At 36.1% G+C, this 27,377-nt stretch overlaps 1 protein-coding gene across 1 annotated transcript in view; it reads left to right on the top strand.

Moving 5' to 3' along the window:
* The window catches only part of LOC126194667 (beta-galactosidase-1-like protein 2), a 161,389-nt gene that overhangs the window by 69,996 nt on the left and 64,016 nt on the right, over positions 1-27,377 (top strand). Inside the window, exons 4-5 of the mRNA XM_049932868.1 lie at positions 6,731-6,872; positions 14,136-14,283. Of these exons, the coding sequence (XP_049788825.1) occupies positions 6,731-6,872; positions 14,136-14,283 (290 nt within the window). The remainder of the gene's footprint in view (positions 1-6,730; positions 6,873-14,135; positions 14,284-27,377) is intronic.

The raw sequence follows: 27,377 nt of genomic DNA on the forward strand, positions 1-27,377 counted from the left end.
GTGCAGATGATACCACGTTAATATGCAGCAATCCAAGCTATTCACAGCTCAAAGTGGAATCCAATACTGCAGCAGGCTTAATTCTGCAGTATTTTAATGAAAACAAACTAAAATTAAACACAAATAAATCTGTCTATATTGAATTTGATCTTGGGAGGCAAAAAACTCATGAAAACCAAATCTTAATGGGTGACGAATACATTAAAAAACAATACTCAACCAAATTTCTTGGCCTGACACTAGATGCAGAGTTAAACTGGTCTGATCATGTGAATGATATTTGCAAAAAGCTATGTACTACCATATATGTCCTAAGAAAACTGACACCTTTTTGCAACATCACCACTCTGAGGCAAATATATTTTGCACTATTTGAATCCCATCTAAGTTATGGGATAGAGGTATGGGGATCCAGCAGTAAAGGTAATATGAAAAGTGTACTTACCTTACAAAAGAAGGCACTTAGAATTATGGGAAAGAAATGTGCCAGGGAGTCCTGCAGAAATTTGTTTAAAGAATTTAAAATACTAACTGTTCATAACCTGTATGTGCTGAAGATAATCGTTATGGCAGTAAACAGTAACAAAACACTTAATAAAGAAATACATGATCACAACACTAGAGGTAGAGAGAGACCCCACATCATCTCTCATAGAACAACACTTTATGAGAAAAGCCCTCACTATGCAGGCATAAAACTACTGAATTGCTTCCATCCTAATATCTCCAAATTGCCCATTACAAAACTAAAAATGAAATTAAAATTATGGCTCCTAAACAATCCTGTATATTCAATAGATGAGTTTCTAGATTTAGTACACTCGTATGATGGAAGACCATCTATCTAAAAATATATGTAATCTCAGGTCTTAGACTGTGTCACAAACTGTAAATATTTGAATGTCAGATATGAATACTGTTACAAACTGTAGACTCCTTAATCTAAGTATGGCAATAATAACTTTTTTTTCTGTATAATCCATATATGTAACTCTGTTCTCTCAACTAAATTTAGAAAAAGTTGTGTAGATAAAAGTGCCAGCCAATAATATGTAACCCTAGTAAGTAAGGCTCTGACTTATCCAGAAGACTGGAACAAAAAAAAAACCTTTTTTTGTAATCAGTTGATGTTGGATGAAAATAAAATAAATAAATAAATAAATAAAAGAAACTAAGCAATCAGTTACAATGACCCACACGGCAAAAGACTGGTACCAAAAGATTAGAAGGTTTCATGGGTCACACCAATACTCAAGAATGGAAACAGGAGTAATCTGCTGAATAACAGACCCATATTACTGACATCAATTTGCGGTAAGATTTTGGAACATGTACTCTGTTCAGACATTGTGAATTACCTTGAAGAAAATGATCTATTGACACATAGTCAGCATGGGTTCAGAAAATATTGTTCTTGTGAAACACGACTAGCTCTTTATTTACATGAAGTAATCAGTGCTAAAGAGAGGGGATCTCAAATTGATTCCATATTTCTAGATTTCCAGAAGGCTTTTGTCTCCATTCCTTACAAGTAACTTCTAATCAAATTGCTTGTCTATAGAATATCGTATCAGTTGTGTGATTAGATTTGTGATTTCCTGTCAGAGAGTTCACAGTTCACAGTAACTGATGAAAAGTTGTTGAGTTAAACAGAAGTGATATCTGGTGTTCCCCAAGAAAGTGTTGTAGGCCCTGTGCTGTTCATAATACAAGTAAATAATTTAATTCTCTTATATTGTTTGCAGATGACTGCCATTTACTATCTAATAAATTCATCAGAAGATCAAACCAACTGCAAAATCATTTTGACAAGATATCTGTATGGTGTAAAAAGTGGCAATTGACTCTAAATAATGAAAAGTGTGAGGCTATCACTACTAAAAGCAGTCCATTGAAGTTTGGTTACGTTATAAATCAAGAGCACCCCCATTTTGGGGCAAGGGAGAGCCTTGCTGCCACCCCCCCCCCACCCCCCCTCCACCCCCCTCCACCCCCTCAGACCACCTCCTTAGCCCTCAGGGAAAGGAAGAACTTTAGTGTTATCAGGTGTTTTGCTTTGAGGAAATTAAGTAAAAGTATTTTAACATGGTCAGAACTGGAACTTTTTTATGGCTACTTACAGGTAACCATTCATATTCCAAAATATTTAATGTACCCCATACCTTGAGGTCTTGTGCCCTCCCCCCCCCCCCCACCTCCCCTCCACCCACCCCTCTCACCCCCTTACAAACTATTGTATGGGTCCCCTTGCTATAAATCACACAAATCTAAAGACTGTCAGTCCAACTAAGTAGCTATGCATTACAACTAAGAACAACTTAAATTTGGATGATTACACATATAATGTTGCAGAGAAGGCAAACCAGAGACTGTGTTTTATTTGCAGAATACTTAGACAATGCAACAGATCTACTAAAGAGACTACCTACACAGGGAGAAATAATCTCTCTAATAAGAAAAATCAGGGCTCACAAAGAAAGTCTGAACTGTTCATTTTTCCTGTGTGCTCTTTGAAAATGGGACGTTAAGGAGATAATCTGAAGGTCTTTCAGGGAACCATTCACCTGGAATTTAAGTGTGAATTGCAAAGTAGACAAGTGCATGTAGATTTAGAGAGAGCCTAATGACCCTAATCTTGCCATGGTAAATAAATCACTAAAAAAAAGATGAGATGTATAGTCAGAATTGCCTCATTGATAACTACATTTCTCCAGAATCCAAAATGATCTTCCACAAGGTAGGCTTCAACCAATTGTCCTTTCTTCTGTAACATATTTGCTGCAGTGTTTTGTAATGATGAGTTATGAAACTGATGGTTTGGTAATATTCACACCTGCTTTCTTTGGAATAAGAATTATTACAATCTTCCAAAAATCTGAAAATGTTTTGCCTCTCTTATATATTTCCCATGCCAGATGGAATAGTTTTGCCATGTTGTCTCTCCCATGTATCTCGGTAATTCTGAGGCAATTTCACCTACTCCAGTACTTGTAGTGTGATACCTCTGATCTCATTTTCATCTCCATCCTCCTCTCTTTGTACAGTATTGTCTTCAAGTTTGCTTTCCTTGTATAAACCTTCTCCATTTTTCTACCACATTTTAGCCTTTCCTTCTTCTATACATGAGTATAAACCAACAAATGAAACTGAATATTCTAAGGTCTTATATGTTTGCGTTGATCCAGTTGCTCAGAACTTAACCTGTAAGTCACAAATTACAGATCTTAAACATTTAAGCTCTGGGTAATATCAGATGCTGGAGATGGAAGTGTCAGAAAGTTTACTTACATTTAATATTTTCATTCTCTGGTTTCTTATGCCACCATATTGAGGGTTAAATCATTATTTAAGAAGAAAGTTTTTGTTGCTCTGAAGAATATAATAAGGATAATATGTGTCTTCTGTTTAATAACCTCTTGGATGTGTTTTTATGTGGATGATTTGTGTGTGATCCATCAGGTACTTCATCCCAGAAGTTTTAAGTTTGTCTCTTAGCAGTTGTGGTTAGGTAGAGTATTTAGTGTAGTCTCTATATTTAATTTGTACGGTCCAGTTACAGACTGTCAGAAGCAGTCTCATAGGTGTTTGCCTCTAAATTGCTAAGGTTATAAAAATTAGTATTTTTGTCACTACTACTGCTACTCACTGTGCAAGAAGATGTCCTGTGTAGTACATCCTAATGTCTAGATGCAGTGTTTGCCACACCTTCTACATGAAAATAATTTACATGGTATTAAGACAAAACTGATAGCAGCAAAAGTGCATCCATGCAGTTTCTATCATGTATTGACAGCCATTGCAATCTGGCAATTATTTCATTAAATTCTACCCTATCTTTGTAGCTAAACAGCAGTTCTTATTCTTTATTTAATTGTCCCTTTAGATTTGCTGTTTTTCTGTGAAATGATATTCTTTCTTTGTGGGTGTCACCACATGTGATACATACTTGGGAATCTTAAAAATAATGATTTATTTGTTCATATATGCAGTACCAGAAATATCAAGAATGGTACATACTCCACCTGCAGATTAAAATTTTATGTTCAGATTCCACATGTATAGCCATAAAATACAAATAAAAAATTGAAAGGAAGAAATTTGAACAGTACTACTGGTACATTATTAATGGTGACATAAATCTGCACACTACCCTTATGCGGAAATCATATCACACAGTTCAAGAATTTTTAAATGATCACAGCACAACCTTTCTGAGACTGATGTGAAAAATTTGTGAGTGATCTGATAAATTAAGTCTCATTTGCAGATTTCTATTAAATTTTTATTATAGCTTAAGTAATACAGTAAAACTTGCTCAAAATGGAAATGCATGGGACTGAAACAATTTTCTGAATTGGACAAGTTTCTGGATTACAACTCATTAGGCTACATAAAATTGGGCAGGTATAATGCACAAAAGTATAAATATATAATTAGGCACTTATTTACAAACCTTCACCCCTGCACAGTGGATGTTAATTTACTGTATATTGTACAACAAAACACTAGACTTTACAGAAACTCATAAATAAAACAGCATTTCTGTATTGTTGTATGGACATTCATATTATTCTTGTGTTTATTTGCCTTACATTTCACTTTTTTGCCACTTTTTTCCTGTTCAAATACGTTTATTCTACACAATTTCTTGCACTATACAATGGTTTCAACAGCTTGGGAGGATTTGTGTGTGCTGCAGGCATGTTAATTTTTGTAGGACTATCATTTTGCTCTGCTTCTTCTCCCTTTGTTTCTTCCTGATCATCTTCTGTGTTGCAGATTTCTATTAAATTTGTTCCTGAAGTAAAAGTAGAGTGAATTGACAGGAAGCCATTGCTTCGAATGTTGTAATCTGCGCTATATGGAATGTTTTGTATTTTAAGTATTTCGCTATTAGATTGTACAGTATTGTCTTGCATTGTGTTGCTACTCTTTCTTGCACGTTCTCAGTTTCCCCACACACTTCACGTCACATGACGTGGTGATTAGCTATGAAACTGCCAAGCCATCCTGTGGATTTCAAACTCCTTATTTCCAATCTCTTTAGCGACTTCACTCTGTAACATGGTTCCAGACAAAGGTGAGTGTTTTATGCTTGCACACTTACAAACCATTCCCACACTATTTCATTAATTTCTTCATTTCCCACGTTCTTCCCTTTCATTTGCCAGTTCCATTTACCCCACCTTATCCCTGTTTCTTAAGGTATCACAAATTTGTGTTTTATCACATTTTAAATGCACCATCATTTTGTGCACAGAGAGTTTCTTTCTCACGCTCCTGGACTACTTTAATCTTTTCATTAAATGTTACTGACACATACTTTTTGTTTGACATCATGTTACCGGTATCACTTAAAGTGCTCCTAGTGAGCTGAAATTGACAGAAGATAATGCTCACAGTGCATTTATTTGGAATGCTTGACCTTGCTGAGTAAAACCATTGTTTAACCAAACAACGGCCACCTCTTTCACTGGATATATTGCAGCAGAGTGTTCATAAGTGTGCAGCAACATACCAGTGTGCTCCAGCATGCTTCAGTAACAATGGAAAACGAGAATAGCTGACAAATGAGTGAACAAACTTGTTCATTGTTGCACAGTGTGGCGCAGTTTGATGCCCACATCCACAACATCACCCTGAGCTAAAAACTCTTTTTCTTGATTTTGCACTGCTCAGCAGTATTGTAATGGCTGAACAATTTTTGTGTTAAAAGTAGTGTCCTTTTAGAATCATGAATAACTAATGTATACTGTAATACAGTGTTGCTGCAGAAGCTGTTTTCTGCATTATACAATGATTTATAGTCAAGTCTTAAAATTTTCATTCCATTTCCCTGTAAGGCACATTCCACTTTATACAAAATATTACTGTATGAAAGTGTGTTGAATGCATCAGGACTGAAATACTTGTACATTTTGGGCAGATTTCCGAATTATACACGTTCCACTTTGATCAAGTTTTACTGTATAATGAATTATCACAGTGTGCCATGGACTGCTTGTTCTTCACAAGTTTTCAGTATGAGTTTAATTAATGCAGGGGCATGGAGAAAAGTAATGCTTCTGAATTTTTCATATGAAAAATCTTAATGCCTTTTAAATAAAATGAACTTTATTAACTCTACATCTTTATTCTTCATTTCATACTTATTTCTCAACATAGTCACCCTGGTGACAAACACATTCTTCCCAATGGGAGATCAGTTTGTTGATACTGTCACTAGAGAATGTTTGACTTTTTGACTTTGTTAATGGAGTCACAGCTTGCACTACTTCATCACTACCAAAGTGAAATCCTTGAGAGTGTGTATGAAAATCAGATGGGGCCAAGTCAGGACTATATGGTGCATCAATGACAGTGAACCAAAGGCATCAGATTGTTGCAGATGTTGCAGTGCTCATGTGTGGTCTGGAATTGTCATGCTGAGGCAAAAGTTGCTCCTTACATGGACAAACTCCTAGAATTTGGGCTTTCAGTTTACAACATTCCGTTTCTAATGCACCTACATAGTAACTTTACACACCAACATGCTACACACTACATTTTGCAGGGGGTTGCAACTTGCATCAGTGAACCAGGAATGTCGACTGAGTAAAATGGATGACATGTAGTACCTCAACCGATACTGAAATCAGAATAAAAAGTCTGAAGGCATTACTTTTCAATGTGCCCTCTTACATTATGAGATACTATATACCTGACCCTGACGTCACCTCTGTTGTTGCAGTTGGCTGCTGAGAATACCTGATATCAAAGTCCGAACATCTGATGAGAAATATACTTCAAAAGTAAAAGCATACTTTGATAAACTCCTACCGATTATTGCAAAGTGGCAATTCATAAAAGGTGGACCCATCATTGCAGTCCAGGTGAGTAGTGAACCAAAATGAAAATTGTTTAATGAAGCTGTTAGAAATGATGTTAACAGTACTCTTTGCCATCATTGTCATTTTGTTTTTAAATTTTTTTTTTCATCTGGGCTCTTCTGTATCTTATTCATTTGATACTTCTGTAACTTTACCATCTTTATAACTGATATAACTTTGATCTGTATTCTAATTTCCTAGAATTATTCTTAACTCTTGGTATCTATATGAACTGCTCAGACTTAGACATATTTTTTCTTCAGTTTTTTGGGAACATTAAGTTGATCATTAAACTGAAAATTAAGGAAATCATTTTATGCAGTGAGAGCTACAACATTCTGAACTGTGAAAAATATATATCTTGTGTTTCACCATGGTGAAGCCATATCCCATATGTACAAGTGATGTGTGTCATGTGCTCCAGCCAAATACTCATCCTTCAAAAGATGGCAGTAAGGATTCTGTACAAACCCATAAATAGTATGTCATACAAATGAGAGTTCAAGAGAAAAAAAATACTTAGAATGCAATCATAATATATATACAGGCTGTCTCTCCTATGGGTCATCAGGTGGATTTTATCTGGTGTTTTGGCAGATATTTGCACAATTTTGTTTTTGCAGCACGTAACTAGAGTCAGAGCCCAAACAAAACCTGCCCATCATATCTCTCATACAACACCCAGTAGCAATGGAGAATGCTGGTATGTTTCACATTGCAAATAAAATTATTTCATCATAATTTTCCTTTTCCATTTGATAAAGTGGCCTCAAATTAATCTAGTGCATTATTTGTTTAATGGGAATGTATTAACAAAAACAGTAAAACATGAAGAATAATCAGTGGTCCAGCAGTGACTAAACAGTGCTCCTGCATGGCAGTAGCAGTCAGCAAGTGTCATGGCAGTGCTGTCACAGATAAGTACCAGTTATTCTTTGAGTTTTACTCTCCCTGTTAATACACATCAATGAAACAAATACTGCACCAGACTAATTTGGGACCACTCTGTCAAATGAGCACATAAAATGACACTTTAAAAATAATTTTGTTTGTAACTGGAGGCAAATTTACATTCTTTATCAACATTGGGCATTACATAAAATATGTCACAAGCATTATCTGTCTGGGACAACTCCAGCAACATGTCGCAAAAACAAAGTTGCAGATATCTGTTGAAACACCAGAGAAAATGCACCTGATGACTCTTAGGAGATTTTCTTTTTTTCAGTCAAAACGTTATGATCATTGACCACTACAACATTGGCTATCACCTGGTGACACTGTGAGCACATTATGTGGTAACAAAAATATGTAGGCAGAGGAAACACGAGGGGGGGTTCACGCTAGCAAAAAGATAGGGGCTGCAAGTGGTGAAGTCCATCAAGATAAGCAGCTTTGATGAAGGGCAGATAATTACTATGCAGAGACTGTAAGCAAATATCTCATAAACAGTTAATCTTGTCAAATGTCCATGTGCTACCATTATGAGCATCTACGAAAAGAGGTAGATGGACAATGAAACTTCCACTAGGTGCTAAATGTTTGGAACGTTCATGACTGTTTATAGAATGTGGGGCTCAGAAAGTTGTCTGCTCTGTAAAGTAGGATAGATAGTGATCTGTGGAATCTCTGCCAAAACAGCACAATGCTGGTGCATGCACAAGTATTTTGGAGCACACAGTTCATCACACATTGTTAAACATGGAGCTCTGCAGTAGACCACCCCTATGTGTTCACTGTTGACCCAACAGAGTCATCAGTTTCCATTGCAGTGGACATGGGACTATCAGAATTTGACCATTGATCAATGGAAACATGTTGGCTCTTAGGGTGAATCATTTTTGCTACACTAGGTCGATGTTTACCTCCACAAATGCCATCATCGAGGGGAACGGCAGCTTGAAACGTGCAAGGCACCATGGACACAGGCTGGAGGGAGCAGTATTATGCTGTGTGAGACATTCTCCTGTGCTTGCATTGGACCTGTGGTAGTAATTGAAGACACACTGACAGCTATGAACCACCTGCATTCCTTCATGGTTGATATATTCCTCGACGGGGATGTCATCTTTCAGCAGTATAATTGTCCATGCCTCAGGTCCAGAACCAGGGTACAGTGGGTTGAGGAGCATTATACTTAACATGTGTTGATGTCTTGGCAACCAAATTCACCTGATGTAAATCCTACGGAACCCATTTGAATCACTATTGGGCACCATCACCATGTACGCAAGTCAGCAGCCCATTATTTATGTGAATTACATGACATGTGGATAGATATCTAATGCCACATACCTCCACAAAACTACCAACAAACTGTCAGATCCCTGATATGCAGAATCAATGATGTATTGTGTTCCAAAGACAGACAAACAAGCCATTAAGTGGATGGTCATAATGTTTTGGCTCATTAGTGTGTGTGTGTGTGTGTGTGTGTGTGTGTGTGTGTGTGTGTGTGTGTGTGTGTGTGTACAGTGTGAATTACCTGAAAATTGAGTCACAGATATTGTGGAAATGAGAAATACTGTTGATGTGCAGTTTTCCCATAAGGGATTGGTCCGCAGGGGCTTGTATTTTTAGCCAATACACAAATTGTAATAACACTTAGAAAGTGTACTTTTTGTGCAAACATACACATTTTTAAATGTAACAATACCTATTGACATAAAAAAATTAGGGTAAATTAGAATATCAGTGATGTTTGTTGCAGGATTCTAGTGAGTGTCATTTATGAGATATTGTATTTTGCAATATTCCCACACAAACACTTGTACAATACCTGTAATAGCACACAATGAAGAACAACACAAGTGCATACAATAGTTGTGTGGATTATGATCAGTAACAAGATAACTGACCATCACAGGTTGTGTTCAAAATGTACACCAGCAGTGCCGGTATATGCTTCCAGTCTGGTATGGGACAACTGCAGCACACTAGCATTTCAACAGAGATGTCCAAGCAGGCTGCAGTAATACATTGTTGCATAACATTGGGTGTAGTTGGAGTGTCCTTGTTGACAGTGTCTTTCAGTTTGCCGTACAGAAAAAGTCTACAGGCATCAAATTCTGGAAATGACCTGACCAAGGTACCAGTTCATGAAGACATGCTGTAGTACTTCCTCCATTATGGGTTGGACAGCCATCATGTTGGTACCACAGGTTCTTCCTAGTCTGCTGAGGAACGTCTTCTAGCATCTGAGGAAGATGGTCTGTTATGAGGCAGTGATACTTGTGCACATACTTTGTTCCATCTATGAAAATCAGACCTATGAGCTGATGCTTCACTATCCCACACCACATCTTTACACTCTATGGATGCTGATGTTCCACCTGACAAAACCATTGAGGAGTGTCGACATACCAATAGTACCTGGTCACGATTGGTAAATGTGGTTTCATCAGTAAACAAGATACATGATACATCTGGAATATCATGTCGTAATGCCCATGTACAGAAATGAACATGATTCTCACAATCATTTCCATGCAGTTCTTGATAGACGGAAATGTGATAGGGATGGAACCTAAGTTGATGGACAATGTGCAGGACACTTGCCTGACTTGTGCCCTTTACTCATGCGAATGCATGGGAGGTAACTTGCAAACAACTGCAACAGCAACAAGAACATTAATTTCCCCCTCTTCTCCCAACACTTGTTTTCTTCTGTTGCATTGTCTAGGTGTTACATTACCACTTTCATGTAACTGGTTGAAGAGATTCATAAGTAGTTGCCATGATGGTTGGCATTTATTGGGATATCTTGCTGCATACACCATACAACAACGAATTGCATTCTTCCTACACTCTCCACACACAATGAGCATGTCAGCTTTTTCTGGGTTGGTAAATCCCATCATCCACTCATGACCTACTGTTTGTTCTGTCAGACATTAACTGGCTAGCAAGCTGCATTGCACTCAAGGAACATACAAGCACACTGTAAGCAAACAGAACATCATACGAAGCAAGTACTCAGCTTGAGTGGCACAAACTAGTGTCACTGTACAAACTTTTCAAAATATGACATCTCATAAATGACTTGCACTATAATTTTGCAACAAATACTGTAAATACCATTGATATTCTAATTTACTCTGCTTTTAATTTGATAATGTCATTAGGAATTCTTCCAATTAAAATGTGTATGTTTGCACAAAAATACATTTTTTAAGTATTGTTACAATCTGTGTATTGGCTAATAATATGAGTTCCTTGCCAATAAGTGTTTTTAAAGTACCAAGGAATTCTTTTTAAAGTAATAAATTGTCTTCTTATTTGTATCATGTTGTTGTCTTCAGTCCAAAGGCAGCTCTCGTTCAGCTCTCCTTGTTAGTCTGCCTTCATGTTTGCATAAATACTGCAACTTACATCAATTTCAGTGTGCTTACTGAACTCACGTCTTAGTCTCCCTCTACATTTTTTCCCTTCATACTTCCCTTCATCAGGAAATTGATAATTCCTTGATGCCTCATAATATGTCCTCTTCACTTTTAGTCACATTGCACCATAAAATTTATTTTCTCCCCCGATGCACTTTGGTACATCCGCATTAAATATTCAGTTTACCCATCTAATATAAATGAATGGATGTAGACACACTAACTGAAAAAGACCTGATTCTCCTGGTCTTTATTTTCATTTGCAAGGTCTGTTCAAAAACTGCCAGACTTTGCGCACAAAATTTTTTGACGCTTACCTTTTACTTATTGTGCATTATCTCCTTTGAAATACTCTCTTCCACAATTGATACACTGCTCCCAAAGCCATTTTCACTTCTGGAAGCAATCTTGTGACACCTCTTCCTAGATCGCGCAAAGCACCATCTGTGAATTTTCTTTTACCTCATCTATTGTTGAAAATCTTCATTTGGAGCTAAAGAAAAGTCGGTAGAGGACAGGTATGGAGAGTACAGAGGATGAAGCAGTAAAGTTATTTGTTTTTTGCACAACAGTCATGTACCAACAGGGATGAATGTGTGGATGTGTTATTGTGATTCAAGAGCCATGAATTGTCTCGACACATTTCAGGCTGTTCCCTTCTCACATTTTCTAGGAGGTATTACAACATATCCTGATAATACCATTAATTAACAGTTTGTTCCTGTGTCATGAACTCACGATGAGCTAATCCTTCAACATAAAAGAAAAGTGTCAACATGTCTCTGACATTTGACCTGATCTGATGAGCTTTTTGGTTTTGGAGAACCTTTCCTCACCCTTTGCGAAGATTGAACCTTGGTCAAAACATCATAATCATAGACCCATGTCTCATCACCAGTTATGATTATCTTAAGGAATATGTTGTTCTCATTTTCCTGATTCAAAAGCTCTTCACAGATTGTGAGGTGAAGGCCTTTCTGGTCTCAACTCAAGAGCCGTTACTTGGTGACAACATGATGTATTCCAAGATGCAGAGTCAGGATTTCATGACATGATCCAATTGAAATGTTACATTCTTCTGCAATCTCTTAGACAATCAGTCTTTGACTGACACACAATTTTGTTGACATTTCTGACATGAGCCTTATCAGTAGACATTGAAGGGCATCTATCTTTGACTTCCATCTGGCCATTTTTAAACCACATGAACAATTTGTAACACCAAGTACAGCTTAAGCACTCATCACCATGGGGTTCCTGGATGATATGGTAGTTCTCTGTGAAGGTTTTCTTGTGTTCCACACAAAATTTAATGCAGGAACATTGCTCCTCTAACTCTGCCATCTCAGAATTTGCAAACGTTGTGACACAACATTCTACTCAATACAGCACTGAACAATCACTAACAGACATACAACAGTGAAACTCCCAGTAGTTACACATGAAACACAGCCATATGCAGGGATGCACACCACATTTCACTCGAGCATACCACTGGTGTGAAATTATGAATGTTACCAAATTTTTGACCAGACATTGTATTTTCTGAGAACATTCAAGATCACTTGAGAAGATCATAAAAATGAACATGTAAAAAAACCATAAAAATGTTAATTTTCATATTCAAAAATACTTCTAGATGCCCAAACATGCTCTTAAGTACTCTTATTTCCACTTTGATATTCAGTGATACACTAACTTGAAATAAAGTACTCTGTCATTCTTCATTTCCTTATAGAGCATCAAGAACACACTTCTCGTGTTCCTCTAATAAATTTCTTGGCATTTCAGAATTGACACACTTATTCAGTTTTGCCAATGACAATGTGTTTGAGTTTGTTGTAATTTTTAGTGGGATCATAACAGAATGCTTCACGTGCCAAACTGTTATCTCTACTTCTTCTACTTTACACTTTTCATATACCAATGTTTTGTTCTTCACAAATGTCTCTCAATTCAATAATGTTGCAGTTGCTGTTATTTTTATTCCAAACTCTACTTAGTTCATCACTTAGTATCATTTCTTCAGCAGTTTATCTGTGACTGCATGCTGAATGTCTCCCTTGATCCTCTTCACTAATGTCATCCCATTATTCATCTCCTAAGTTATTCTCTCAGTCTATTCATTCTGTTCTGTTGTGAATTTAAAAGTGCTTCTCCCGTTTCATCTGTTTCGTTTCTTCTAATTTCTTCCTGTTTACTTCTTTCCAATTCACCACTGCCAAAATCTCCTCCTCTTTTATGTTTTGGTATCCTGTAAAATGTTACTATTATTTAACACATAAAAATTGAATTAGTTCACTGTTTGCTACCTTAAGCAATACTCTCAAATTTATTTAACTTTTTATAACATTCACGTTTCTTGATCTGCTCTAACTGATTTCAAAATGTATACTGATGCATATGTCTCATCATCACATATCTATACCACTCTGAGCTTGAAAGTATTCAAATCACAACAGGATAACAGAACATTCAAGAACGTTCTGGAAAATTCTAGAGTCTTATGGAAAGTTCTATAAAATTATGGAAAATTCTTGGACTCGCAGGAAAATCCTATAACATTGTAGAATATTCTCCAAAGTTCTAGAAAGAGCATTTGGCCAGCCTCAGCTGCTTTGGCATTTGATTCCCAGCTGCTTCATTGACTTCAGTTAGATGTCCATTAATACAATGCATGCCCTCTTTTGACACCCACTTCTTCAAATCCAACCCCTGCATTTTCACATAGAAACCTGCTTCATGGATGAAGATTGGAGGGCTACCATAGCATATATTCCTCATGGGACTGTGGGGATGCATAGCAGAACTATGACAGCATGTATGGTCAAACCACATTTCATGTATTTTAACAGATGATATGACTTTGTTTTTTTTCTTTTAGCTGGAAAATGAATATGGAGGAACAGGTGCCAATGATAAAGGATATCTGGAATTTTTACGTGACCTGTACATCAGTCATGGGATTGATGGATTATTCTTCACATCTGATACCCCAGGTCGTAGTGGTGATCGTGGAGCCTTGGATGGAGGTAACTATAATATAATTTTCCTCAGTCACAGTGATTAAAATGATATATTTGTAAGTTCTCCTTTGTCATATGTGGTATGTTAATATTTGAATCCACATGAATATGGATGAACATGTATTTATGGTAGCACATTATTTGCTGCCTACAGTACAGTGGTAGAGGCATTACACTCCCTAACTCACTTGAAACAGTAACAATTTCAACTAATCTCTGCACAATAAAGACCCATCTGGTATGTAATCAGCAGTTAAACAGATTTAACACATTGGGATGGTATTTGCCATTTGCTATACTTCCTGTTTTGAGTGAACTTAGTATCTGTGTATTAGCACACACTTCTCCTATGATTTCCTGGGCAAAGAATTGGAAGACTGGTCTCAGTTTGTAATAGCAGGGAAAAAAGAATGCAATCAGCCCTGAAGACCATACTATAACAGAGGATTCTCTTAATCAGAGCATCTTCCTATGATAGCTTGTGTTTTTTCTTATTAAGTTTCAAAAAATTCTCTTACCAAAGGCAGCTGAAATTCTACCTTTGGCATATTTTGTCCTGTTAGTATCCACTGTAAAGAATGAGAAACAAAAACAAACAGATCCAGATAAAATGAGTAGTCTGTAGCATTTCTCTGTCTAATACACATTCATTTGTGCTCAGTACCATTTTAGTTTATGCCCTGTTTTACAAGGATAATGTATTTGACTATTAATCAGTAAGTCCTGGGTCCTGGGTTTGAACCTCACTGTTCCTTAAATTTTGAATAAAAATCATTAGCAATGGTGGCTGAAGACTTCTGACATAAGAAGCCAAACTCATTCTGTCAATGGTGTCATAAAAGGGGGCAAGGAGCAGACAGAAGTTCAGGGCACTCTCCTAGCCTTGAGATGGGAAACTGCTCCTAAAATGTGGAAGAATTAGCAATGACCAATGACATGAGGATGAAGAAGGTAGTGGAAACCACTGCATTAAGGACACATACTGTGTATCCACAGGATATGTAGCCTTTAATTGAAAAAGTGTCATGATGATTTCTCCATTGGCAAAACATTCTAGATTAGTTCTCCAGTGGAATCTCCGAGAAGGAACTGCCAAGGAGAAAGTGAACTTAAGAAAAATATAGAATAACCAATAAAAGTGTGATGTTCTATGTGTTGTGTCATGAAATGCCTGAAGTTTGAACATGGAAGGATAGCTAGGAGTCTGAAAAGACCTCAATCTGAATACAGTGGAGGCCAGGAAAGTAAAGTGGAGAGAAGTCAAGGATTTCTGGTCAGACAAGTATAGGTTAATATCAACAGCAACAGAAAATGGTATAATGAGGGTATTATTCATTATGAATAGAATAGAAGCTTTGGAAGTGGGGTGTTGAAAGAATGCTGATGACTTGATGGGTAGATCACAAAACTAATGGGGAGGTACTGAATAGAATTGGGGAGAAAAGAAATTTGTGGCACAACCTGACTAGAAGGGATCAGTAGTTGGTAGGTCACATTCTGAGACATCAAGGGATCACCAATTTAGCACTGGAGGGAAATGTGGGGGAGGGGGGGGGGCATGTATAAAAATCATAGAAGGAGACCAAGAGATGAATACAGTAAGTAGATTCAGAAGGATGTAGGTTACAGTAGTTATTCAGGGATGAAGGAGCTAGCACAGAATTGAGAGGCATGGATAACTGTATCAAACTAGTCTTCAGACTGAAGACCACAACAGCAACAACATTTGTTATGAATAGGATGGTAGGGCAGAGAGTGAATTGATGTGAACAGATCAATGATAGGTTTGTCCTCATCAGAATCAACAACAAATCAACAGTAACAACAATAGTTCAAGTATACATGCCAATAAAAGAGAAGAATATGAAGAGACAGAGTAAGTATATGATGGTACTGAACAGCTAATTCAGTATGTAAAGGAAGATGAAAATCTAAGTTATGGGGGACTGGAAAGCAGTTGTAGGGGAAGGAGAAAAAGGAGGAGTTATAGGAGAATATCACCTTTGTAGAGGGAATGAGAGAGAAGAAATATTAATTGAGTTTTGCAATAAATTTCAGTGACAATAACAAATACTCCATTCAAGAATCACAAGAGGAGGAGATATAATTGGAAAACGCTAGGGGTATGGAAATATTGCAATAGGATTACGTCATGGTCAGGCATAGATTCTAAAATCATATATTGGATTGTAAGGCATACCCAGGAGCAGATGTAAACTCACTCATAATTGAATAATGATGGAGAGTAAGCTGAAGCTTAAGAGACTAGTCAGGAAGAATCAGTGCACAAAGAAGTTGGATACTGAAGTACTAAGGATTGAAGAGACATGCTTGAAGTTCTCTGAAGCTATAGATACTGTGATAACAAATAGCTCAGTAGCCAATTCAGTTGAAGAGAAGTGGAAATGTCTGAAAAGGGCAATCACAGGAGTTGGAAAGAAAAACTTAGATACAAGGAAAGTAGCTGTGAAGAACCTTGAATGACAGAAGAAATACTTTAATTGACAGACAAGAGGAGGAAGTACAAAAATGTTCAGGGAAACTGAGGAATATAGAAATACGTCACTTAGCAATGAAATAAACAGTGAGTTCAGGGAAGCTAAGATGAAATGGCTGTATGAAAAATATGAAGAAATCAGAAAATAAATGGTTGTTGGTAGGAGTGAATCAGCATTTAGAAAACTCAAAACAACCTTCAGTGGAATTAAAAGCAAAAGTGGTTGTGTTAAGAGTAGAATGGGAATTCCCCTGTTAAATGCAGAGGGGGGAGGGGATGTGTGGAAATAGTACATTTAATCCATCTCTAATGGGAAGGATCTTTCTGATGACATAGTAGAAACAATAATTAACAGGGAAATGATAGGGGATCTGATATTAGAATCAGAATTTAAAAGAGCTTTGGACATATTAAGATTAAATAAGACAGAAGGGATAGATAACATTCCACCAGAATTTCTAAAATCATTGCGTGATCATGTTGGTGTGTAGACGGTATGAGACTGACAATATACCATCAGACTTTTGGAAAAATATCATCCACACAATTCCAAAGATTGCAAGAGCCAACAAGTCCTCATGCATCAAAGTTGCTGACAAGAATAATGTACAGAAGAATGGAAAATAAACTTTAGATCTGTTATATGTTGATCAGCTTGGCCTTAGGAAAGGTAAAGGTACTAGAGAGACAGGTCTGACATTGCACATGGTAACGGAAGCAAGACTGAAGAAAAATCAAAATACATCCATGAGATCTGTTGACTGGTAAAAGGCATATGATAATAAAATGGTGCAAGATGTTCACAATTCTGAGAAAAATAGAGATAAGCTATAGGGAAAGATGGGTAACACAATACATACAAGAATGAAGAGGGAACAATAAGACTGGAAGACCAAAAATGAAGTGCTCAGATTAAGAATAGTTTAACACAGGGATGCAGTTTTTCGCCCCTTCTGTTCAGTCTATACAGCAAAGAAGCAATGAAAGAAATAAAAGAAAAGTTGGAGAGTAGGTTTAAAATTTGAAGTGAAAGTTTATCAATGGCAAGATTTGTTGATGACATTGCTATCCTCAATGAAAGTGAAGAAGAATTACAGGATCTGTTGTAGTGTTTCTGCCTGCTTTATCTCTTCATTTGTCGTTCTAAGTGTCAACATACTGTGTTGCTACACTTGCTGAAAAATGAGTTGTTGATTCCGACACTGACTACTGTAAATAATGTAACCAAAAGGTGCACAGTTGCATTTCACAGTAATTTAATTTCATTGTTCACAACACCCTAATAATACACAGTTATATGGCCAGTGCTCTATTGCATAACTTTCGATAAGCCTCATTAATAGTTTGCAGGCAAACCTCCACATACTGCTACAATGGTTTTCTGTTGAACATCTATGAGCAGTAAAATCTAACCACGAAGTTCACAGTTCTTGAAGAACAGAAAGGTATGTATTGAGCAGACACTGTCATTGTTTCTACACATGGCCTAATTGTTTAATACTTATTCCATGGTTAAGTTGAAGCATTGTTGTTGTTCTAATGCACACAGGTTTCATGTCTGAAACTCAGCCATGGACTGACTGTCTCATGACCAAAAATTGGGCCCTTATATATCCTCACAATAACAGGGGCCGAAACTACACATTGCTCAAAGTTAAATTTACAGAAATTACAATTAAAACTTGACTCATTAAATTAACTGAATATATCAAAAAATTGTGTGTTTTTAACAGTTTCTTCTACTACAAGGGTTAAGCTGAATTATTTGTTTAAATGATGAAATTAACATATATAGTTTCATAAACAATACTTTTGACAAAACTGTTACCTACTTTGTAATTTATGAAGTGCTGACTTTGCTAACATGTTTTCGAATAGAGCCAAATAAGTCCTTTAAGAATACTGTTAGTTTTTCCTCCAAATGTTTATGATCAGTACAGAATTTATATTTGTTTATATGTCAGCAATAGAATTTAAGTTATGAAACAATTACTGATTTCACCCTATAACAGAAGATATGAACTAGGAATAGCCAAAATAAATTAGAAAACCAATTACATACATAAAACTAATCACAAAATTAGATCTGGTGTTATATTCTTTAAAACTGAGGGCCAACCTTTCTCTTTTATGAAAATGCAGATTATACTCATGTATGTTAATGGTATTTAATTCAAAATTGAATAAAAGAGTTTTAAGGGGGCAGATGGGAAAACATATGGGGAAGTAAAAATATCCCATCTTGCTTCATCACACTGTTGAATAGAATGAATAGTCCAATGAGTACAGAATAAAGATTGAGAGTAAAATGAAGAAAGACAAAAATAATAAAGGCAGCTGAAGTGAGAACAGCAAGAAACTTAACCCCAGAAATGGGGAACATGAAGTAAATGAGGTTAAGGAATTCTGCTATCTAGGCAGCAAAATAACTCATGATGAATGGAGCAAGGAGGACATACAAAGCAGACTAGCACTGGCAAAAAGGGCATACCGGCTAAGGGAAGTCTGCTAGTATCAAACGGAGGCCTTAATCTGAGGAACAAATTTCTGAGAATGTATGTTTGGAGAACAGCATTGCATCATAGCAAAGTAAGGACTGTGGGAAAATCATAACAGAAGAGAACTGAAGCATTTGAGATGGGGTACTACAGAAGACTGCTGAAAACTAGGTGGACTGATAAGGTAGACAGAGATTGGAATACACCCAGCAGATAATTGAGGACAGAGACTGCAGAAAAGGTTGAAAGAGGAGAGGAATTCATAGTGGGTGACATCAAACTAGTTAGGGGACCAATGACTCAAGAAAGAAAAAAAAGTAATTTTGATGTGTTGCATATACTCTTGCAAACAAGCAGTGGAAGAAGTAAAAGTAACTATTCACTGTCTGGTAGAGTTATCAATGAGTACAGACACTTAACATTTTGACTGTGTTGCATGCTGGGTGATGAGGATGCTTCAGCACCAGGCCATAGCACTAGGTGTGAGGATCTGCTGTGGCCATCTTTGAGAACACAGCATAAATTATAAGAATGTACTGTGCCTGCCTTGTGGCAATCAGAGTGTTAAACAAGAATGAACTCATGGCTAAGCTGAGCTGCAGCACAGAGTAGAAATACTAATTAAGTTCTGCAATACAGTTCACTTAGTGATAACGAATACTCTGTTCAACAATCACAAGAGGAGGAGACATTCTTGGAAAAGGCTGAGGCTATGTGAAGATTCCAATATGATTACATCATGGTCAGGCCGAGATTTTAAAATTAGATATTAGATTGTAAGCCATATCCAGGAGCAGATGTAGACTGAAGTTTAAGAGACGAGTCAGGAAGTGTACAACGAAGTGGGGTATGAAATTACTAAGGAATGAAGAGACATGCTTGAAGTTCACTGAGGCTGTGTGTGTGTGTGTGTGTGTGTGTGTGTGTGTGTGTGTGTGTGTGTGTGTAGCCCTTTTCTCTGAGGAAGGACATTACCTGAAAGCTTAGCTACAAGTTCAGTCTTGGTTTTGAGCTTGTCAATGACTCAGTGTCTCAGCTATATGCTGAAAGTTTACATTTAGTCCTTCCACTCTTTCTATTCCATGTAGGGTTTGTGAGTATTGCATTAATAGTCTTACAGACAGGTTTACAGGCAGTTGTTCTGTGACCTGGACTGTTAGCTGACAAAAGCAAAAAACTCATTTGTTTGAACATAATAAGAGAGAATGGGTGGCATTCAGTCAGCATCTGTACCCGATTTAAAAACAAAAAACCACCACCTCTACAATCTGTTTTGTATGTGACTATGTGACCTGGCACCCATTAATTTCCCAACAAGAATGTCAAGTTGATTATGAATGATGGTAATTTCTCCAAATTGAAGTATTAGATGAATACCAGTTCTTGGCTCTTCCGGAAACTAGATTCACTGATGAAAATGTCATAGAATTAGAGGGATATGGGATTCTCAAAGGAAATAAAGGCACGAATCTGATGGTAACAGGCATTCCACATCTAGGAACAAGGTTTATCATGAACAGAACAATAGTAATTTTTATTTCCCACGTGAAAGGCTCTCAGTTCTTACTCTGCAATGTACAAATGAGGCTTACACCTTAATAAATTGTCATGCTTAAATAAATGTGGGCAATAAAAGGAATCAGATAAAGCTGAAAGCCTCTGGGAGTCACAGGGATACAAACTATCAAAGGTTTCATTGAAGAATGTTAAAATTTTGTAAGGGAGGGTGAAAAAGAAAGAAAGTTCAGGAAAACTGTTGGAGACTATCTGGGGAAAAATTAATAATAATAATAATAATAATATGGGGAAAGATTAATAGAACTGTGCAGAGGTGTCAACCTCAAGATTTTAAGGAACCCAGAACACTCAGAGAGCACATAATACAAACCTAGGAGAATATTACCTTGACCATGTAGCTATATCTTTGAACAATAAAAAGAAATCATGAAATAAAGGTTAGAAAGGGTGCAAACATTGAAACAGATCACTATGTAGCTGTAATAAAAATTAAATTTATTCCACAAACAAGGATTCCCAGACAAGGACACAGCATTCGTAAAATATATACAGAAACTTTGAAAGTGAAGAAACAAGCCTTTCAGGAGGGGCTAATGTGGACTTGGAAGACTAGGGGGAAATTAAAATAAAATTAGTGAAAACAGCCCTGAATGTAGCACCACTCAAAAGACACAGATGGTGGAATGACAGTCTGAAAAAGCATAACTGTGTATAAAACTGGCACAAATGGTACTGCATAAAAAGAAATGATGTCTTTATCAGCTTTAAACAACAAAGGTCTCAGACATGAAAAATGATAAGAGCAGTCAAAAGGAAGTTAGAAAGAAACCAGCTATAACTAATTGAAGAAGACTTTCAAAAAAACAGTACTACACACTTCCATAAAACTTTCGAATAAGATCTCCAAACATACCAACCACCTACCTTGTGCTCCAAGAATGAAGATGGAAAATTAGCCCTAAGCAACAAACAAAACTATGAAACATTAGCAAGCTATTTCAATAAATTGTTAAATTGTGAGGAACCAAGGGAAAACTTTTCAGCACAAAATCCAAGATATACTCACACAAACTCAGAACCACCCAGTATGGATGAAATCCAGAATATCATTAAAGATGTGAAGAATGATAAGGCCCCAGGGGAAGATTCAGTTGCTGCTGATATGTGGAAAGTTCAGGTGTGGGAACAGACAAGCAGTCTTTCAAAAAGTCTGGGAAACAGAAACTAAAATAGGAGTTTGGAAACAAAATTAGTTCACTCAGTCTACAAAAGAGGAGGTAAAATTGACCCCAACAACTATAGAGGGATATCACTTCTTCCAGTGACTTATAAAATTCTATCAAAAGCATTACAAAAGGGGGTAAATCAGCAGTTAGGAGAGTACCAAGCAGGATTTAAAAAAGGATAATCCTGTGTGCAACAAATATTAAATCTGAAATTCATAATAAGGTACAGAAGAATGAGACCTAAAAGCTTTTATATAACATTTGTAGACTTCAAAAAAGCATATGATTTGACTGACAGGAAACATTATTCATCACCTTAAAAGAGTTTGGAGCTGACAACATATCAGTGGCAACCATGAAAAATAGACTAACAAATACAAAATGCAAAATCAAATTGTTAGACAAAACCTCCAAGGCTTTTGAGATCAAAACTGGCGTAAGGGAGGGAGATGGACTGTCGTCATTGCTGCTCAATTGTGTGTCAGAAAAGGTAGTCAGGGGATGGAGGAAAAGAACAGAAGAAGAAGGAATTAGAAGAATCACAGTTGGGGGAAAAGGGGATAATCAGAATTTTGATTATCTGGCTTTTGCAGATGATCTTGCCATCTTTGCTGAATCTGTAGCAGATGCAACAAAGCAGATAAATCTCCTACGAAACACAGCTTCAAAAGCAGGCCCACATATGTCTTTTGAAAAAACAGAGTACATGGCAGATGTGAAGGAGGCACTGAAATATATGGAAAATGGTTATGATAGAATAAAAAAGGCTACAAAATTTAAACATGTAGGTGAAGTAATACAACCAAGTGCTTTACACAAAGAAGCTAACCTAGCAGGGTGTAATCTTACCCTCCCACACATCACCATTGAAATTCTCATTCTTTGCACAAATTTTGAAAGCTTCAAGAGCTGTAACATATACAAAAGAATAACTTTTTATTTATCTTCATTGTCTCATTGTTGTTGTTGATGGCTCAAAGTCTTGTCTAGGGGTACATTCTTGCAGCTGAAATTTTTATTTTGTAGGTTCTTGATGAATAAATAACTGATGAAGATTTTCCTGCACTATGTTTGAATTTTATTCTTTGTCACCTCTTTCAATGTCACACCATTTTTACATTTTACACATTAAAAAAAAACAACCAATAATTACATTGTTGGTGACAAACTTAGAAAACCTCTACTTCCATCAGAGGCATGCCCACCACTACTTACATTCTGCCTGTCTCGCATTATTCCAAAGAGTTTACAAAGCAAAATAGTTTAAAAACTTTCTTTACCAAAAAGAATCTTCACCAAATTATATCATTATTTTATAAATAAATCTAGAAATCAATTTAATAATTTGAGTTAGATTGTAGAATTAATAGTATGAATTTTAAGTATACCAGAAATTTCATAATTTCAAATATTTTTGAAAGAAGAGTAATTTTAAATCTTAGTACATATCAGTTGTAACACATTAATTTCTTTTTTATACAGTTTAGCCTGAAATATAATACATCATATACAAAATCATATGAACTCTTTTAATGAAACAGCAGAGATAATTTTAACCTATGCAAGAACCGATAATATATGTGGTACCAGTTATCTCTATATAAAAAAGGTAATTTTAGAGGAGGGCGACTTATTATAAAGGGCAAGGAAAATGGAGGTGGTTTTTCAGCTAACAAAAAACATGTATAACAAGAAATCTATTTCCATAAATGCAAAAATTCAGCACTATAGTACCGTCATTAAACCAGAATGCCTTTTGTTAAGTATAATCAGGTGAAACAAAAAAGAAGGAAAGGATAATAATCAGGAAAATTTTGGGACCAAAATATGAGAATGGGAAATGGAAATTAAGAAGTAATAAAGAAATTTAAGAAAAGAAAAAATCGCAAGTTTTTTCATGTGGTCCTTAGTAGGCCAAACAATTTAAAAAAATTGTTTGTTATTGCCTTTTCCACTACAATAGGTTTTCATCAATGAAAAGGTTTGGAAATGGATAAAACTCACTGTACAATTACTTACAAAACTTTTCTGACAAGACACTTAATTTTTAACAGCCTTATTCTTCCAACACTGGCAGATTTATCACTGAAGTGAAACATTCTGAAAATCTACCATAACAGCTATTGAAACATTATTTTGCTGGAAACTGCATTTATTAAAAGAATATCTGTGGACAAATGATCCATTGAAACTTATTTACAGGTCTTCTGCTAGAAGTGTCATGATCGCTGCCTAGTTAAAATTTCTATAATGAAGTTAAATCATCAAATACATACATAAATGAATGAAACTCATCTTCTCCTCATGCCAAGTTTTCAAGAATTCCGTAATCTCTTTCAAATTTTTCTTACTGTGATGAACTAACAGCAACTACAATGAAGTTGGTGGTACTTATATTTGCTGAAGTGCAAGATTCTGGACAGTTACATCAAGGTTCTGCAGAACAGTTATGGGGACCATCAATACCAAAAAATTCAGATTCACTGTCATTCCTACTGTATCTAAGATTTCTTCCTGTGCAACTGTAATGATGTAACATTTTCTTAGAAAATACTACTGCTAGGGTAGAACAGCAAAACTAAGATTATAATAATCTGATGTCCATACTGAATAATCTATGTCTATACTACCATATAAGGCAAGATGTAATTTGAAGTTATAACCAAAACTTTTGAGAAGTTGTTGCACAGTTTACGTCAGATTTTTACATGAAGAAAATAGTCAGATGGACTGCTATCTTCTTTGATCGCTGAAAATGATGGGATGGCATATCACACTGTCAGTTTGCATCAAAGACACATTCATATAAAATATCTTCTCAAGTATCTGACGGCTTCAAAACATCCTTGTCACTAAGTATCTAGCACATAATGCTATATATTGAGTTTTCATTAACAGTGAAGGAAATGTTCGCTGTACACCAAGGAGGAATGGGAAACCAGTAATATTATCAATTAAGTCTCATCAGGCAGCATGAACAGTGTTAGGCACTCTGATTATTCAATGTCAGTTTCTCCATTATCTCAAATATCTCAGTGCCGAATGCAAGCAAGGACGTCCATATTTACTTAAAAATTATTTTAATCTTGTACAAAAAAGGGGAGAATATTAATTTCTGAACAAATATAAGGCTGTGCATAAATGCAAGAAAAAGTGTATCCAACATTTCATAGATAGTGTGTCTCAAACCTGTCCATGGCTGTTCTTAACTTGGCTTAAAAAATGAAGTCTACAAAACTGCACTACATAATGCCTGAGAGACAACAGAAGAGTTGAGGTTGGGAGTCAGTGGAAAGAAGTCTTGTGATTGATAAAGCTAAATATATTTGAAAATTACAACTATTATATATATTTTTTTTAATTCTGAGAAATTTCTTATTTGTGAAGGACTCTGGCAAAATAAAATGAATAAATTCTTGTTTCTGGTGACAATACTGATACAGTAACAATAATTTATCTTACTTTTTACATTTTATGACATACCGGTAACAATATGAGGCTTTCACAATGCACGTCACACAACATAATGGGAACTGTTGCAGCATATGCTTTTAGTTATGATTTTATTCTTTTTTTATCATTACATAGATAGTAACTTGGTAGATTTTATAGATACAACAATGATTTTTCGTTTCCTCTTTTTATCTACTGACAGATGATCACTGGCTCATCAAAACAAGTCAAAAATGCATTATGATAAGCTCATTTTAAATTCTAAAAATAAATGTAAAGCTGCCTGGACTGTCATTAAAAGGGAAATAAATAATACCAATAAAGAAAGGAGTATCCCTATTGACTGCAATATTCTCAATGAATATTTTGTAAATAGCGTCACCACCCCACCCATCAATTCTGCCTCTGATGCAGAAGCATTGCTCACTTGTGCAAAACAGACAAGAAGTGAGAAGTTCACTTGGACCTGAATCACATTAAATGATATTCATAAGTCAATAAACAAATTAAGTAATTCCAAAACAGAAGATTATTATGGACTCAGTAATCTCATCATTAAATGTATAGCAAAAGAAATTGAAATGCCACTTCTCTCACTATCAAACAGAGTACTTGATGAAGGAATATTCCCCGACTGTCTTAAGCTCACAGTTACATTGCCTGTGTATAAAAAAGGTGAAAGAAACCTCCCACATAACTACAGACGCATTTGAATAGTACCAATCGTATCCAAGTTAGTAGAAAATTGTGTGCATAAGCAGATATACAGGTATTTTGAAACCAACAAAATTTTAAATGAACAACAGTTTGGCTTCAGGTCACACCTATCAACCGTAAAAGCAGTAGAAGCTTTGGTAAGCAATGTTTATGAAGGGTATGAAAAAAGGGTATCAATGTCTGGAACACTTATTGACCTAAGTAATGCTTTTGTCTCGGTGTCACATGACATACTCATCAAAAAGTTAAAATACTATGGCATTGAAGATGACACACTCTGACTATTCAGATCTTATCTAAGCATTAGGTTACAACTTGTATATGCAAATAGGCAGAGGTCAGAAATACTCCCTATAGAAAGAGGAATACCCCAAGGCTCTGTTCTTGGACCTTCTCTGTTCATTGTCTATGTTAATGACTTCTCGAATTACATACCATGTAAGAACATACTATATGCTGACGATATGACATTAATAAGTGCAGGAGAGAACTTACAGAGTGTACTGGACAAAAATAGAGAAATGATGCAAATGGCTAATTACTGGTGTCAGGCTAACCAGCTGTGCATAAATCAAACAAAAACAGAAGAAATAATATTTAATCTCAAAGTAACTAAAAATGGAAACAAAACAGTGAAATTACTTGGGCTAATCATAGACCAAAAGCTCTCATGGGAAGGACACACCAATTATCTATGTAGTAAACTAGCACGAGTACTTTTCTTATTGTATAAATTAAGAAACAGTGTGAGCAAGCAATTGCTACTCTACTCATACTATGCTTTTTTTCATTCCCAACTGCAATATGGAATATTGCTTTGGGGTAACTCCCCAGGGGCTGAATGTATTTTCAGATGGCAGAAGAAAGCAATCAGGTGCATGGGGGGGCTAGGACCCAGAGAGTCCTGCAGAAATTATTTTAAATCTCTTGGCGTAATGACAGTGCCAAGCATGTACATATATAACTGTCTAATATCTGCCAGACAAAATCTGAAAAAATTGAACATGAGATGTGATGTGCATGCACACAGTACAAGAAACAGTCACCTGCTGGACTTGCCTTCCACAAGACTTGCTGTAGTCCATAATAACTATAAGTATTTAAGCATAAAATTTTTCAATAAGTTACCATGCTCAGCTCGTACAGTACCACTAAATATAAGAATACATTGCAAACCTGGCTAAAAAACAA

The sequence above is a fragment of the Schistocerca nitens genome, chromosome 7, assembly GCF_023898315.1.
Source record: "Schistocerca nitens isolate TAMUIC-IGC-003100 chromosome 7, iqSchNite1.1, whole genome shotgun sequence".
Lineage (NCBI taxonomy): Eukaryota > Metazoa > Arthropoda > Insecta > Orthoptera > Acrididae > Schistocerca > Schistocerca nitens.